Genomic DNA, 18,390 nt, shown 5'->3' on the forward strand with positions numbered 1-18,390 from the left:
ATGTGTGTGTATATATATATATGATGTTTTTATTTAAAATTCACTTTATTAAGTAAAATATGAAATAAGTATGAATTTTACCACAGATACAGGTATTTGACTGTTAGAGTAATTGTGTAGAGGCCACATAATACTGTATATTTCCATTTGTATTGGAATATGAAGTACAAAATACTCTGCATCACTTTTAGTACTGTTCATGGTAGTGAACTAGGGATGTAGGTGTTTAGTAACTCAAAAGTGCAAAATTGTTTTAAACTTGCTGGTTTAATGTGAAGCTGAAATTCCTTGCTGCTATGCAAGATATGGCCTTGCTGTGTTTTCTGTTGCGTAGCAGTCATCAGGGAATAAGTGTACAAAAAGGGCAGCAAGAAATTCTGATTTCAGAAAGGCAGACACAGGTATACCACTGCCTGTGGGAATTACCAGTGTAATATGTTCACCAGCTGGAATGGGTTTGCCATATTTTTTTATAGCACAGAACTATGTGATGCAACAGTTTGGGATGTGAGTAAAAGCACATCATCCAAATGACATTTCTTTAGAGGTTCCTTATTAATGTTGAATCATAATTGCAGGACTGCCACTGCTTGGCCTATATTTTAAATAAAAGAACAAAGTTTAAATCTGAAGATACAAATCCACTTATAAATGCTTCCTGCTAGTCTTTGTGGATTTTTTGGAATCTTATGCTGCTTATGTCTAAAGATCTTACTATGTTGTTGTGGGAAGCGAATACTTCAGATCCTGATATAATGTACATGTGCATGTATGTGTACCTAAGCACTTAAATGAGTAGTATTTCTGCCTCATGAGTACGTGTAAGGCAATGCCTGTTATTCCTGCCTGCTCCTTCTCCATGCCTGTGGTCAATTAAAGTGGTGTGATACATCTTTCTCTCACCAGCCAGTGTTTTCTTTCATCAGAAATGCCAACCTTTTAACTTTCTTGGGCTTCTCTGTTGGAGTTGCCAGTAAGTGGTCTCATCCCCTCTATGACCCTACAAGAATATGGGCAAGTTAATAACTTCCAAAATTTGGCATGAAAACTTTTCTTCCTTTTTGCTTTTGAATGTTTTAGACTCTACCAGACTTCTCTGGCAGCTTTGGAAGTGTTACTGGCCTTAAAGCCGCTTGCACTTGGCTGCAGAATCCATTAATTTTCAAAGGGTTACAAAACTTGCAGATAAGCAGAGCACTAACTTCTGTGAGACACCAGAGAGACCGTAAAGCCTCAAGCTAACCCTTCCTGTAAATGCTGTTTCAGTTTGATAGTTTAAGGGCTCCTGGACACATCTCTTCTGGTATGGCTGGATGTAGGAAAGAGCCTGTCCTCTTTTCTCCTCTTTTAAATGGTAGCTGCTATTAAGGACTCTGAGATAGGTCAGACCTTTTTATTTTCTTTCACGAGGCCTGGGAGATATTATGGGCTAAAAAGTATTTTTTGTCTTTTGGGCAACTTAGGGCTTTTGACATTGGCCTCATCTCATGCCTTTTTTTATTTACTCTATTATGATGATATTTTACTAAGTGTCTAAGTCAGGGGACTGAGGGCCTTTTGCCTTGGAGAGTAACCTATGATTTTCTTAAAGCTAAGTCCGAAGCTGCTGAACTTATCTATATGGGATCATTTTGTGTTTGTATCTCTAGTTCTCCTAAGGAAGTTTAGCTTTATGTTAAAAAAACCCCAAACAAACAACAAACAAAACACCCTCTCTTGAGGAGAGAAACCCATTTAGTTCACACACTGAGGTTACAATATTCAAGGAACCCCTGGTGTTCATGGTGGTCAATCCCCCAGATTCAAACAGGAGACAAAAAACTTTGCTTGTACCCTTCTCACATGGTGAGTTTCACATGTGAGTTGTTGTTCCCTCTGTTTTGGGAACCACAGACAATAAGATACATCCAACCATTTCTAGTTTTTTAGTTTATGCTTGGCAAAGTTAGTGGTGCACAAAGCTTCCAATGATGTACCATAATTTTATCTGCTTCTACTTTAACTTTTTTGGATATGCTGTTGTCTTTTCATTTCACAGAGACTGACATTTAAAGAGATGAGTGACATGAGTGGCATTTAATAGTCCTAGTGTTGTTTCTTAGTTGAGTTTTTGTTCTTCAACTCTCCAAATTCTTCTCTGTTCATTATCACAGACAGTTGCCATGAGACACTGCACCTTGGAAAGAAAAAATACAAAGGTGTGGCTGTATTTTCCTGTCTGCTGGAGTGGTTAATAAGAGATTGTTTCCCATGTGGAGAGACAAGGCCTATGGGTTTATCAGAAAACCCATGGATCCTTTGGGATTAATCAAAATTAAATGCACAAGAGTATTAACTGACATGCACAAGAGTATTAACTGACATACTACTCAATAATTGTAACTCAGAGTGGTAACTCAGAGGAGTGCTCTAAAACTTTACTTTGCTGAGCATGTGTCCTAACAATTTCTGAACCTGTTAGGAGCTTCTTAAAGCACTGCAAATTTGCCTCACCACTTGGGTGAAACAAAAGGTAATCTGTTCATTTGAATGAATGTATATTGGCAGGAACTTAGCAGAAAGGTGCATTATTGAATTAGACTTTATCTACAAGTTCTCCTCACTTCATTTCTTCTCATTATCTAGAAATCCTTGAAGGATTTGGGATTAAGAGAAATGTGAGCCTGTTCTGTTTGTGACTGTGTGTGTGATTCATAGGTGGGCACCATTTAGAGGTGGGGGCAGAACTGTGTGCTCAAATCATTTAGCCTATCTATGCCCATGGTCTGGTAGTACATAGTGAATAGCTCAAAGGATAAAGTTTTTTGTGGATAAGTAATTTTTTTAAACAAGCAATATCCTTGAAGCAGGGAAGCTGACCTTGACATTTAGAAAATTGAGGTTCACCATCCCAGTGGGGTGGAATCTTCAGACGAAGGGTAAGTGGTTTTGATCACTTATTTATTTTTTTGTCGAAACTGAGCAGTAAATTTCCACTGATGGTGTAACTCTATTTTTCAAAATCTCAACCTAGTCTGTGAGTGAAGGTGATAGGGGTAATTTGGGAAACCTTATCTGATGAGCTAGAAGTGGAGAGGTAACATCTTGCCAGTGTGGGTCATTTCCCTGGCTGTAGAGACAAAGTGACAAACTAATTGTATTCCTTTTGATTAACTTTATAATAACTTGATGAAGGAGTTATGAATAAAGTGTCAGGTCTGATTTATTTTTTCTTTTCAATGCTTTTATTTTGTGAATATTTTTAATTTTTTATGGTAGCTTTTGTGCTGCCATAGGATCTGTTTGGTCTAAAGAAAAACAGTGTATGTGTGAGGAAAAGATTTGAAGTCAGGTTTAAAATACTGTGTTTTCAAGTGATGCCTAATTAGACTGGAGAAGAGTTTTCTTGGTTATCAAAGGTGCATTGTTAAAAAGGGGAGAAACAATGGGTTTGAAAGGTAAAGCAATAGAAGGGAATATGAAAACTTTGGTTAATTAACCAAGCCAATGGTAGGGATGATCCAGTCATTTCAGAGTGTAAAGCTTAACTGTGTGGCAGAGATCAAGTTTAGCAATGTGACACCTGTGTTCCATTCTCTGGCTGCAGCAGGAGGTAGTGAGATCTCAGACCTACCTTTAAAAAGTACAGGGAAGACCCCACTGTAATGAAGGGGTGTAACTCTTTCATCTATATAAGAAGTAACAATGGTTATTCTAGAAATAGAGTATGAAGCTGATATTGAGAGTGTTTTGTTCTTCATAAGCCACTCATTAACCTTTCATGATCAAAGTCCTGCAGAAATTACTGACTTATAGAATGTTGATTTCGTGTAATGTATTATCCTCTCACTGAATCAAAATAAGAAATATTATGAAACTATTTTCTATTTACCAGTGCCTGTTCTTATGACACAGTTTTTGTGTCTTCTGATCTTCCCTTTCATCTGATGTAGGATCTCATACAGCTTTCTTGAATGAGACTTGACTTCCTTTTTCTGTTGGTCCCATTGTTTGCCAAAAAAGAAATCTTTTCCTAAATTCTGAAAATGCCTGCCTTATGGTCCATCAGAATCTGCCTGTGTGGGCACTGGAAGGACAGACATGTGAAGTAGCACTTTCCCAGTAAAGAAAATTATTCCACTGGCTCCTACTTTGCCTAGATATTTGCTCACTTCTTGTGTCATGTCAAATATGGTCTATTGTGGCAGAAGTCTCTAGCTGTTCTGTGAATTCAGGTCTTAGTGAAAAACACCACAGTAAGTGCTGGAAGATTAATCCTGACACAGCACTGGCTTCTGTCTGAGAGCAGTCTGGGGCTCCAGATGGAGCTTCACTGGGTTTGAGGCCCCTGATTGCTCCTTAGATAGGTGAGGGCCCCTGATTGCTCCTTTGCAGAATTAGGGCCCACTGTTGAAGAAATATGTAACACTTGGTGGTTTTGTTTTAAAGAGTAACTTAGAGGCAAGGTAGAAGTGGCTGTCTAATCCCTTGCAAAAGTACTTTTGAAATGATAGCTGAGTTATGTGCCTAAGGTAAGTCAAAACAGAAATATAAATAATAAGTGTATTTACAAGCTTATATGAGATGAATAACAACATGTTCTTTCATTGAAAAATCGATGTAGCAGGTTGAGGGGTAACTGGTTTCAAGGCTTTGGTGGAATACCACAGAAATACATATCTATCTATCTATCTATCTATCTATCTATCTATCTATCTATCTATCTATCTATCTATCTATCTATCTAATCTGCATAGGTTAATCTAAATCTGAATTTATGGTACAGAAGAGAGTAAAAACCAAAATGTGTTGCTTCCAGAAAGACTTCAGAGTCTTTTGATTCACTGGCCCAGTGGAAGTTGTGGAGTGCTCTCCTAGAATGAGGGACCTTGGCATTAGGGCAGTGTTCACAGTGGCTCCCAAGGTGGTAGCTGAGCTGCTCTACAGGTGCCCTTGGATTTGTGGAAAAGAATGTATTGCAATGTGGATAATGAGTATGTCTTTCTAAGATTGCATTGGTTTGCATGTCCTCTTTTCATTTAATCTGTATTATTTTAGATCTCCCTGTTTTAAGAGTGTTGTGTTATTTTATATTTTAGAGAATATGGTTATTTATCCTGAATTTCCTGTATGTTAGCAGTAATTGTAATAGATACATGCAGTGTATCTATTTAGGGACAATATCAGTGTAAAGATATTCATTTGACAGTCTTGACATGTTTTCATAACTTTAATAATGGTGCTGTCCTCTTTTGACCATAGTTTAAACAGAAAAGCAAATTATAGAATAATAATTATTTTTTAACTAAAAAAAGTAATTGTTTCTATATTGCAGCACTTTTCTAGACCCTGAAACTCGAAGAGCAATGGGAGAACAAGCAGTAGCTCTTGCCAAAGCAGTAAAGTATTCCTCTGCTGGAACAGTAGAATTCCTTGTAGACTCCAGTAAGAATTTCTACTTCTTGGAAATGAATACTAGACTTCAGGTAAGAAAAACAACTCTTCAGATTCAGGAAAGTGTTATTTAAATAAACAGACCATAACCTTCTCCCATATTTAAGGGTCTGTTCCTGCAAAGATTTAAACATAAGTATCTTGATGCATGTGAGCACTTCCCACTGAACTGAAAAGATCTACTCACTGAAAAGATCTACTCACATAAACCTTCCTATGCAAGACTTTGCAGCAGTGAGCCTTTGCACAGCACTCAAGTAAATGTTCAGAGCTTTTTCTCTGTTACACTTGACCTAAAGACCTTGCAAAAGGTCACTGCTAAGTGCCACTGTGAGTTCACAGTAAGTGGCTAGCCACTGTGCTCTGAGGTTTTCCTGAAGCCTACTGGTCCCTGAAGTTTCTTTTTATTTTTTATACTTTGATGATCACTTGCTGAGTTTCTCTAGGAGTGTGATGGAAACAATATGTGTATTTGAGCACTAAAACACTAAGCAATCTTCATATGATTGAAATTGTGACTTGAATGTAACTGTGTAAAAAGCATCCTGACAAGATGAAGGATTTTTGTGACAATTCATGTAGTCAGTTCTAAGGTACACTGCAAATGAAGAGATGAACCACTCTACCACTTTTTTGACTGCTTAATGGATTTCTGGTCATAAGCTAAGAAAACAAGTATATAACTTGAAGTCTGGATATTATTCCTTAAGACCAAAAGAGTGTTCGACTTGTAAGCGAGTCCATTCTGTTGCTTTTATCCTCCTTTTCTCACTTTGTTAAATAACACCAGAAAGACTGAAATGTGGAATCAAGCACCAGTTTGATAAGCTTCCCATTCTGTTTTAGCTACATTTCATTAAGATTATGTCCTGTGTGCTGCTTGAACATATCCTGTATGTGATAGAACATAAATGAGATCCTCGTAGTCTGTCATCTTTGCATGACCTTATGTAACAACTGGGTAAATTTATGATTAGGTGAGTTTATGCTTTGGGTAAAGAAGTTAAAGAGTGTTTGGGGAGTGTAATGATCTTCTGTGCCAGGGACTGCTGGTAAATTTTTTCTTGCCTTGCAGGACAGCAGTGGTTTTGGAACTAGCCATGACAGACACTTCACGTGCCTTTGCTAGGCACTGTCAGGTCCACCTTAGATTCAGTGAGAGGGAGTGGTTGTTAATGGCAATGTATAGTTCATTAAAATATTATGCATAATTCTCTCACTTTGGTCGTATTCTTTACACTTTCCCCCATCTTGTAGTTTTTGAGCCAATGTTTCTTCAGTGACTCCACATTCTTGTTTACATAGAAGAAAATTACTTTATGGTTTTCTGCATAATCCACTAGAACTTCAAAACCATTTCCTTGCTATAGTATTATTGACCATGAGTTCCTAAATGGGGTTAGTGATGGAATATCCTTGGGCTCCTTTTTGTGGGCTGTTTTTAAAACATTATCTTTGCTGTTTTGCAGTGTCTTCCCCCTGCAATACCCACTGGTACGTGTTTGTAGTCCCAAATTTCTAAGGTCTCCATATAAGCAGGAAGAAAGCTTTCACAATTCCATGTTTAAGGACTTTGGACTCCTTTTGAAATATAGCCTAAGCAGTTTGACAATCCCCTGTAATAGCAAACTCATTCTTTCCAACTCTTAAAGCAATTCACTAATCTTAAATTAGACTACTTGTTTAAATATTCTCAACTTCCTCTATCCTAACTTTGCATTGTCTCTAATTAGCATTTTGGCTTGAGTCTGGAGTAGTAATTGGCTCTGATTTTTCCCCAGTCTTACCCATTTGATCTCTCACTTCTCCCAAGTCTCAAGATTTACTTTCTGTTCAGCAAACAGTTATGCAACTAATGTAGTTGCTCCCTACTGTTAAGAGCCAAACCTAGAAAATCTACTGGAGCTTTTCCAGCTTTAACTTCAGGACCAGGATAGTCTCCAGATGTTCCTGTATTGCTTCAGTCTTTTTTTTTTTTTCTTTTGCATCTCCTAACTGTGATCAGTGACTAACAGATTCATTTTCCTTGTTCTTGCTGAACACTCCACAGCTGGAAGAGCTTTCCAAAATGATGGGTGTCTGGTCCATAAATGATCCTCTTAAGATCATTTGTCAGCGTGCATTAGACACAGTTACCTGTCACCATCATCAGAACATTTCTACTAAATTATGCATTTTCTGTCTGTTTTAATGTTTCAGCAATCTCTGATCAGATCGCTGTCGCATTTTTATTTTAGATACAGATTTCAGAATATACTTGCAAACTAAACTGTGTCCAGTATTTTGCACTGCATGTTGATATCTCCCCTCCCTCCCTCTGGTGTATCTTTTGGATGCCTTTCAGTCTTTCTGGTAAATTATTTTGCAGTAATCAGAGTTGTATTGTTATTTCACTGTTTTTTTGGGGACTCTTTGGGAATATACCTTTTCTGTTGTATAGTTACACAAAAGAAGTGTAAATAGCACCTTGAAGGAAGTTGATATTTTATTTAGGTTTTGTTTTAAGTCTTGCTGCAATACTATACAAGACTGGGAAGCAAAAGAAAATTGGTGAATCAGCTCCATTGTGTCTTTTGTATGCTACACAAATTTGTTACAGATGTTTTACTGCCTCTAAGTGATTCAGCTAGAATGGCTTATTATTTGATGTTGGCAATATTTTTTTGTTTTATTTGCTTTTCTTCCATCTTGGAGGCTAGCTGGTAAGTATGAGATATAAGATTGAGGATTGGATGATTTGCATAGTAAAACTAGTTCCTACTTTCCACAAGAGGTCATAGAGATGTCTGCCCTAGAAGCTAGCAGAGAACTTCTGGGCACTTTTGCAGTGGTTTTCAGGCATTTACCACTGTTAAAGTTGAGGCAGACCAGATGTTGAATATGTTTCTTTACAGCTGCTCATAGTCTGGTATGTTTTCTGTTGCCTAGTTGTCATCAGCCTAATCAAGGGCAGTCCTGGTCCAGAACAACTTATCAAGAGCTTTGCAATCAATACAAAGTTTCTGACCCCTTAGACTGATAGCCTTTCTGGCTTCCAAGTTATGTTAAAATCTCCTAAGGTACTTCAGAAGCGGTGGCTTTCATCAGAAAAGTTTCTTCTTTTCTTCGCTGGAAGAATAGATGTTGTTTCTCTTGGACTTTATATGAAGGAAGTCTGTGGTCTGTACGTAAAAATATCTGTTAATACATGTGTGTGTGGTGTAGCTAAGCCTCATACATGTGAAACAGTGACAGCAAAGGGAAAATTTCCCAAATTTTAGATGTTTGCAGTACTTTAAAATGAGAAACATCTCTTGTTGGCTAGAGAAACACTGAGACATGTACAATGAGTGATGTGAATCGAGCACTTCCCACCAATACAATTGGTATGTTTGTGTCTCAGGCCTCTTCCCAGCCTTCTGCCTCCCTCATGAGTTGTGAGGTTTAAATAACATGTGAGTAGTCCCTTCCTCCTCAAAAGGTAACTGAATTTGCTTAATGTAATTGAAAAGATAATATGTGTAGATTGGAGTTGAGAAATATGGTAATTTCAATGGGTTTTCTCTTCATGTGTCAGTTTTGAGTATTTTTGTCACCACTTTTTAGGAAATAAAAATTAATTTTGTAGAATAATCTGATGTGTTTGTGAGATTTGCTAAGAGCAAATGGCATACATATGTTTTTAGTTTACAGTTGTCAAAAGAATATTTTATGTAAATGTTTTTAAAGTAACTTGATTCTAAGGCATAAAGTGAAGGTAAGTAACCTTCCACAGACCTATAAAACATTACCCAGTGCTAAGACTTTTGTTTATCACTTTCTGGGTTTTCATCAGATTTTACTGACCTTTGGAAAATTATGTATTCCAGAGCTTTGTCTTTTTGCAAAACTGGCTATGATTAGTGTAAGACATGGGAAGAATTTTTACATGCAACATGTCTTTCCTTCTTGTATTTGTTCATCCATGAAAATATAAAAAGCACGGTAGGAAAAGGTCTAAAAGTAGGTAGAAATACTGTTGCAGATGGTTTGGAGCTCCACTGCTTATAAACTCCTGGTTCTAACAGCCTCTTAATTGTATCTCTATTCTGTTGCTCATCACCAGTCAGCACCTGCTACGTGTTTGCTTAGTGAAGGATATTAGTGCTGGAAAATATTGCAGCTGCGCTGTATGTTGCAGTAACAACAAAATACAAATAGCAAAGTGATGAGCTGAGTCCAGATTGCCACCTAAAGCCACAGAGAGGTGGTGACTTTGGTATCTACAGCAGAGCCATGGGATGGCAAGTGGTGATCTTGCTGTCTCGGTTGCGTGGAGCTGCCTGGAGGATGACTTGTGATAGGTGGCAGGAGAATGGGAGCAGAGAAACAGGCTGTCAGGAGTTAGAGGAGTAGATTTATGTGAAGTCAGAATGGTGGGATTTCAAAGTAAAGTCTCAAGCTACTGTTTCTGCTGTTTGCTTAGACTTCATATTTCTTAATACTGAAATCTTGTTTTACTGTGACAACACTTTGCTTCAGTCATTTTAAATAGTCTAACAAACAGTGTCAGATGGTAAAGACTTTCAATTGCTGCTAACCTGGGCTGAATTTGAACTACTGACCTAAAGGTGAAAGGTCTCTTATCCCATTACCAATCCGCTAAGCCCAGCAGAATCCATTCTGCACACAGTTTATACCAGCTGTTCATGGCCATTTTTAGAACTGAAAGAAAAGGTGATTTTACTGCCAAACAACACTTCTTCACACAAGAGGGTCAGCCGACAACAGTTAACCAAATTTTTGCCACGTTCTTGCCTCCTAATGCAACTTCCATTATGTATCTACTGGTTGTCTGCTTTTCAGGCTTCCCAAAAGAGCTACAGAAAAGCATTGCTAATTGTTGTTGACAGAAGAGAACAACATTGTTTGTGTAAGTCATTGAATCTGAAAGATGCCATTAACAGTGCTGCCAAGGCATGGAGTGATATCTTAGAGACGACATTCCCATGTAACTCTCATAAAATACTATTAAAAAAAGTAGAGAAAGAGGAGACTACTTAATAAGTGGAGAAACAAAAGGTCATTCTTCAAAAGGTATGTTAGTTTCTTTGCTTTGGTGAATTTGATGTAAAGTAAACCAAAGAATAGCTGCAGTGTGACCAGAGCCATCTTGAATGAAGTGTTCTGAGAAAGCTTTAATACCACAGCTAAATACAGTAAAAGCAGGAATTACATCTTTAAGAAAGAAAGTATTGGTTTTGTGGATGCTAGCTTCTTTATTTTCTGACATGGAGTATGTAGTGGAAAGGAAATTGTGTAGAATTACTAAATTTTGAGAAATTTTTTTTGAAGTGCAGGATGTTAATTGAGAAAGTTATGTTGAAATTATGAGCTAATTGACTTGTTGACCCAAAGTGTGTGCTGTTTGTCTAAAACACAGAAAAGATTCAGAGTTCATAGGCCACATAAGATGTGTCTGTCCTATACAATGTCGAAACAAATCCTTGCAAAAGAAAATTGAGAACTGTGTCAATGATTATTGGAATGTAACTTCCTATGAGGAAGCAAATTAAATACTTTTTCAAAGTTATGTGCTACCATTAAAAAATTAGTTTGTACTGAATGTCTGTGCATTAGTTTTTATTTCTACATCCTACTTGGGAAACAATAAAAGAACATCTTAGCTGATGGAAATTTTTGTAGTACTGATTGACGTTAGTTTTTCAGTTGTATACTAATAAGCCAGAAAACAAACAGCAAGTGTTGTTATATAGGATGCCTGTAGTGACCCAGTTATGTATTCCTGCTTTCCCCTTATTCTGTACATTAGTCCAACCATTATCTGTTTTTCAGAAGCCTTTATGAAAAGCTGTTTTTTTTTGCTGTGTGCTCCCAAACCTCATGTACATGTGAACTATTTTGCAAAAAGATGTGACCCCAGTGTGCTCCTGCTCATAGTAGTCAGGAAGCTTGCATGCCTGAAGAGCAGAACATGTGTGCACTTCTGTTGCTGTTCAGTTCTCCGAAATAGAAACCAGGCTTACTGAAATACAGGGAGTTGAGAAGCATCTGTAAGTTGGTGAGTTTGGGTCAATTGATACTGGATTTGGCTGCAGCAGTAAAGCCTGTGGGACTCCAGGTGAATCACATTTCCTGGAAACTGAGGTGTATGTTGAAAGTTAGTTTTGAGATTATTTATCTGAATGTAAAGGGGTATATGACACCAGCTAGGGACTTACAGTAGTAGGGGTGACATAGGCTGTAGTTTTAAGTCTACTGAAATTTAGATTTTTTTGGCTGATGTGGCATTCTTGAATGTTCCAACTGGTGTGTGAGTAACTTGATGCCTTATATACACAGGGACAAGAGCAGTCTGTGAATGTCCAGAAGTGTTTGCTGTTAGATCTGAGTACCTTGATAGTCTTGAGAAAATTGTGCCCCAGAATTATTCCCCTGAATATAAGGGGAGCAGTCATCACTGATTTAATTCTCAGCTCCTACTGTCCATAAAAACTGCATGACTGTTTCTGTAGCGGTGGATGAACCCCACTATGATAAAGCTTTAAAACCACTGATAGTCACATAACAGGAGGAAAATTAGAAGCCTTTCCATACTGTTCCTGGTGATGGATGCTAACTGGCCTGTGATGTTGGTACATTCCCCAACTCGTATATACCTGCTTTACCATCTATAAACTGGGACGTAATTATTATTTTCTGACAGGCTTTGCCACTACTTTCTCTTGCTGTATAAATGGGAAGGGGTTAGTGAAGCAAAAACACTTGCAGTGCTCATGGGAAATCTGGTTGCTGTGATATTTCTTAAGAGCAGTAGATCCAGTATGAAGGGGAAGCACTTCCCTTTACTCTGTATAGCTATTGCTGGTCATAGCAGGTATAGCTTTGTGGACTTGAAAGCAGGCATATAAGTGGCATCTTACAGAGACTTAAGACTTTTTAAAGGCGGTATATATTGTTCTTAAGTGCTTTGAAATGATGACTTGTTATCAACTGTTTATGAGCAGACTTTGTATAAGTAAAAGAACTGATAGTAAAGGTGTTACTTTTGGCAGCTAATTAATTGAGAGTTTTTGCTGATCAATTTTTTCTGCCTGTCCTGTTGAGAATAAGGTACAGCTGCCTTGATACAGCTATGATCTGTGGATTGCTTGTTGCAGACACGTCTGGTTTTGCCCTTTGTGTTGAAGTCAGCAGAATGTGTGAATGTAGCTACTATCATATAACCATACCAGCAGTGGCTCTTTAATGGCTGGGGTTCACTGGCAACATCTTGGATCAGTTGACTGCTAAACTGAGTATGGCCTAAAGCTTAAGGAGTTGATCAATTGAGTGAAACTCAGCTCCATTTGTGAGCAAACTTGCATTCATCTCATCAAAAATGTAGTACTTGACTTAGTCTCCATATGCTGGCAAGTAAAGGCTGTTGATGGAGAGGGGAGATGATAGCATAAAATGAATAGAAGGAAATACAACAGGCAGGCAGAATAATGACAGCACCTGAAGTAGAAAGTGGAAAAGAGGGAAGTGATTTAAGTCTAGCTTTTAAGAGTGATTTTTACAACAGATAGAATTACTTTAGGCAATTATTAATTATAGTTGTTGTAGAGATTTCAAGATTGAAGTTCTTTTCTACCATATTTCATCTGATGGTCTTAATGAATATGAAAATGCATTAAAATGTATTTGGTACCCCAAATTAATGCTATGATTGGAATTGTCTATGTTATGCCTAAATAGCAGTAGTTGAAGCAGAGTCCTAAAATAAAGCAGGACTTCTCCCCACCCCAAAAAAAACCCTCAACATTTTTTCCTAGACATATTTTCTGAATGCTGCTTTGTGTGGAGACACAAAGGGAGTATTTTGAAGAAACAGAAGAAAATATTGACCAAGTCAAAGATCTGTATTGAAGAATGGATTAAATAAATGTTTGTGAGTCTTAAGAAGCAAACAACAAAAATATTTTTCTTTTCAGAGACATTCCATCTTATTTTGATCATCAACAATAAAACTGAAAACAACAATGAAGCTATTGAATCTGGAATGCCAATTGCTATCCAAGAAAAATGGCAGTATAACTAAATAATGCAAATGTCTTTGGAAAAAGAAAAAGTATTTTAATTATCTGGAATGTTAAAATTCCAAACACGTTCCCAGCTCAAAGGTAATCTTTTAAAACTTAAATTCCAAAGTAGGAAAATAAGTTTTGCCATCCAAATATGAATGTGTGATAAGTAACTTTCTATTAAAACTTAGGGAGTTTTAATAGAAACTTCAAGTCTTAATAGAAATTGAATTGCTTCAATTTAACACTGCAGGATAGACACTGAGATGTTTCATAGATTCTCAAAATACTGTTATTAAGCTTGACATGCTGGAGAGTATCATGTGTTTGGTAGAATCAAGATTGAATCCCAAAGGAACATCCTTAAACTGAATAATCAGATTCCCATTTCAATGTCACTTTTGTCCTTCAAAGAATAGGTGCTTGTTTCAGTGATGATTTGTCATTAAAATTATGTCAAAACGTCTTAAAATGTTGTTGAAACTCTAAACAAACTCACAGCACACACAGGGCTAATTATGGATGCCATCTGTTTATTTTTACAAAGCTTTTTTTTCTTAAAGACCAAAGCATCTACTTGTTCTAGTAAGCCACAATATTGTTATAGTGACTGAATGTTTTCCTCAATACTGTATACTTGAAGGAAGAAAGACAAGTGGTTTGGTCAGTGACCTTTTCCTGTGTCAGAAAAGGTACATAGTATGACATCTCATGATAAACAGTTGCAAAGTGCGTTTTCTTGAAGTATTTTTCCGCTTGGAGCACAAACATTTTATAACAAAGATGGCAGTTCTGTTATGGTTTCTATATGGAAGGTGGTTTAGCTGTTTCTGTGGGAAGAACGTGCTTTTAGCATGCCTACCTTTTACTTGATCGATGTGGTGGTGATCAGAGGAACCACCCTGGTTGCTTTTTACTGTCCTATGCCTAGTTAAAGGCTTTTTAAAGTTAATCAAAGTGCTCGTTTCTCTGCCCATTTGAAGGCAGAAGTGCGTCTGCACGTGCGCGCCCATGTGTGCATGCTCGTTTGCACATCCCGCGTGAGCGCGAGCGTCGGCAATTCCCAGGGCAGCGCCTTCCAAAGCCGTTAGCGGCAATTTGCTGAGCGCGCAGAGCCGCTCTGCTGGTCCAGCCCAGCTATTGTGCATGCTAAGCACTAAACAGATAAGTCTGGAGGGGGGGAAAAAAAATTGAAGGATCCATCTGCTCATTTCTGCTACACTGAGCTGATGCAAGATTACGCTAATCTGGTTGCTTGTCAGGACAGGTTAGTGAAAGAAGGCGAATGGGTGAGATATAGGCTACGCCGGTTCTGTGGAAAATTGGTAGCGGCTCCTGTACGTGCCATGTTAAGTGTAGCAGAATGGGTTGATTATCAGCTACTTGGAGATTTCAGTTAAAATATAGTTATGGCCACAGTGTGAGTCTCTTCAAAATAGAATTGAATGGGATAAGCTTCCAAACAAAGAAAAATTAACTCATTGTCACTGGATACATTTGAATTTGTAAAATAAGTGGGGAAAAAAAACCCTAACCAAACAAAAAACCCCTACAAACCCCCAAATCCTCCCAGGTCACCTCTCTAGTTTTCCTTTTGTATGCTGCTCCGAGTTATTGTAATCTGCTAATTATTTTTTTGTGTACTCCATGCAAAGACAGCTGTTCCTGGAGTTTAAGCAGGGTTTTTTATGTGGAAAAAGACCAAAATAGAAACATAGCCTTTCTCTGTTCTTTTGCAGGTGAAATTTCTTATTTATCTATGTTTGTTTACAGAGAGGTGGTTTTTTTTTTTATTGGTTGCTTTTTGTTACCTACTGACTGACAGTTCTTGACCTTGCAGGTTGAACATCCCGTCACAGAATGCATTACCGGCCTGGACTTAGTCCAAGAAATGATCCGTGTTGCTAAGGGTTACCCTCTCAGGCACAAACAGGCTGATATTCCCATCAACGGCTGGGCGGTTGAATGTCGAGTTTATGCTGAGGTAAATGAGTGGTAATGGGGAGGAGGGGGTAGGTGGTTGAATTGTGGCGTAATAATACCCAGGTGTGGGTAGATGCCAAGGTGAAATCAAGGAATATCAGATGAAAGTCATGATTTAGAGCATGTAACATGAATGGTTAATGAGGTTTTGTATATTGTCAAGTTCTTATTTTTTAATTAAAAATATGGTGTGTCTTTCAACGTAGCTTTTTCTGGAAAGTTGAAAGTAAAGATGATAAAAGAGAAAGGTAAACAAATATCATTAGAAATAAGCCTGCATGTTCAGTACATGTTTAATGATGCTGGAGTTATTTACCAGAGTTAACTAATCTAAGTTTCTGAAATGTGTAGTTCAAACTTGTTGACTTTAAAAGACAGTAGAAATGCAATGTTTTATAGAATTTGTTGTTTTAATAAAACTTTTGATAAGGTCGTTGAAAAACCAAGTTACACATTTTCTGAAACCGCATTTTATAGGACAAACTTTCAAAGCACATTCCAAAACAATAACTATAATTATGGTGTGAGTCTCTATCTTACCTTAAAGAAGCTTATGAATATTTAAATCCCATTTTCAAGCACCTTCAAGACATTTTGATTTAATGTCTTTTTGGTGTCACTTTTGATACACAAAAATGAAAATTTGGGTAAAAAAAAAAAAAAAAGTAATTGAATCACAGAAGGGTTTGGGTTGCAGGGGACCTTGAAGATCATCTAGTCCCAACCGTCCTGCCATGGGCAGGGACACCTTCCACTAGACCAGGTTGCTCAGAGCCCCATAGGAGTCTGGCCTTGAACATTTTCAGGGGTGGGGGCTGGAAAATAATGCCTATCTTCCTTCATTTAGTTTCAGGAACATTTTAGGTAACTCTGCATTTCAAAACTAATTCAACACCTTGAGACATTTTTTCCCTTGCTTAACTGTTGGAAATTTTGTTACCTAGACCATCTTATTTTTTTTCTTTTTATCTCAGGACATGCACATCAACTCCAAATTGCTCTACTGATTCAAAGTTGTACAGACTATTTTGATAAAGAATAAATATTTGCCCTGTTACTGGCATGGGAATTATTCTGAGTTTTAGTAGGCTTTACAGTGGAGTAACTGATGCTTAGGCTTTTTATTTTGTTCTTTTTAAATCCCCTCACATTTATAAGTAATGAATCTAACTACTTTGCCATGAATTAGATTATTCTGTAGGCCATATATTTATTTGTTTTCCTATTAAGTTTGTATTAGTGTTGCATTATGTACATTAATGTAGGAGGTTTCCAGTGGCATAAAGATTGGTTTGACTTCTTAAGATAATTGAAATTCTAACTGCCCTTTTTATCTCTGAAATTTTTTTCTTATAATTTATTTTCAAGCCTGGACTCCTGAATACTTTCTCATCCTTCCAAGTGTAGCTAATGAAAATATCATCTTTGTATATTTTATTTTGGTATATTGTAACTGGTGCAGAATACTTATTTCCTTTTTTTTTTTTAACTGATGCAAGAGAACTTATATACTTCCATTTCTTTATTTGGATTTGTGAGGGCAGATGGATGAAGAAATATTTTTTGACACAAGTAATTCTGGGCAAAAAAACAGAGTCATTCCAGTAGCAGTTTCTGTTATACTTAAAGCTTTTAAACATTATCTGCTCCACATCTGCAAAAGCTTAATGCTTTCTCATGTTGAATTTTTTTCCAGGACCCCTACAAATCTTTTGGCCTGCCATCCATTGGTAAACTGTCTCAGTATCAGGAACCATTGCATGTGCCAAGTGTAAGTAACTCTGTTCTGGTTTTTTGTAGGTGCTTGAGTGTCTCTTATATAAAGACTATAAATACTCAGCAGCTTTGTAAGCCAGGCCTTTTTTCCAGCTTTTTGCCAGAGTTGGGGACAGGACGTGGCAGTACTGATTTGTGCAACTTGAAAAACTGCTTAAAAGTGAACAGTTCCAAACTGGGTTAAAAATGTTCAGATTGGGTATAACAGGAAACCAATACATGTTGAAATGGTTTGTTCCATAACTTTCAGCTTAAGTTTTTCAAACCCAGCTTTAGTAAATGTACTTGTGGTCATTAAAAATGACAGTAAACTGTTGAGTCAGCTTTTTAAGCATAGAGAACTGGGGACACTGCTGAGAAACTGCCAGTGGTTTTTGTTTAGCTTTGTAGACTTTAAAGAGGAGTTTCTTAGGGTGGTGGTTATTACATGTTTGAGGATACAGCCTAACAGTATAGAATAGGTGTTTAGCAAACAGTGTTTTCTGCTGGGTGTAAAGAGCAAATACACTGCCCTTCTGCAAAATCAAGGTAGTTTTAAATTATAAGTGCACATATACATGAGTGACACTGTGTCAGTGCAATGATGAGACTGTACCATCTGTGAATACAATTATTCAGTCTGATTGCTTGCACAGAAAATACTGAGAGATTACAGGAGGAATCTTAAATGTGGAGTTGTTATTGGATATATGATTTATTTCGCTTTTTAAATTGTTTTTGCCCGTGTACTTTCCAAAGGGACCTGACCCTTTCTGGTCTTTAAGGCTTCACGCTGTGTTCAAAGCCTGAAAGCAGAAAAAAACTGTGAAGATCTAAAAGGCATTATGTGCTCTTAAAGAGGAGATGAGGGAAAAAGGTATCACTGGATGTATCTAAACTTCTTTTTAATGAAACAAAGAGTGTATTTAATAAGAATTTATAATGAGTACTCCAGTGGTTGTTAGAAGTTTTCACCATGTTGTAATAGCTAACACGATGTCAAACATTTTGCCCTTGCAAGTTTTTGCAATTTGCAATTTTCCAAACGTGAGACCTGTTGAAAGTACAAGTGATAATGGACAAACTATACCCCCTACAGTCTTTGTCCCACCAAATCTTTCTTCAATTAATGCTGCAGCAGGAGTTTTATGTAATAACATTTGCGCTTGTGAGC

At 37.3% G+C, this 18,390-nt stretch overlaps 1 protein-coding gene across 1 annotated transcript in view; it reads left to right on the forward strand.

Moving 5' to 3' along the window:
• The window catches only part of PCCA (propionyl-CoA carboxylase subunit alpha), a 270,532-nt gene that overhangs the window by 99,520 nt on the left and 152,622 nt on the right, over positions 1-18,390 (forward strand). The window contains exons 12-14 of the mRNA XM_050975683.1: positions 5,315-5,465; positions 15,319-15,462; positions 17,158-17,232. Coding sequence (XP_050831640.1) covers positions 5,315-5,465; positions 15,319-15,462; positions 17,158-17,232 — 370 coding nt within the window. The remainder of the gene's footprint in view (positions 1-5,314; positions 5,466-15,318; positions 15,463-17,157; positions 17,233-18,390) is intronic.

Source organism: Serinus canaria, chromosome 1, assembly GCF_022539315.1.
Source record: "Serinus canaria isolate serCan28SL12 chromosome 1, serCan2020, whole genome shotgun sequence".
Lineage (NCBI taxonomy): Eukaryota > Metazoa > Chordata > Aves > Passeriformes > Fringillidae > Serinus > Serinus canaria.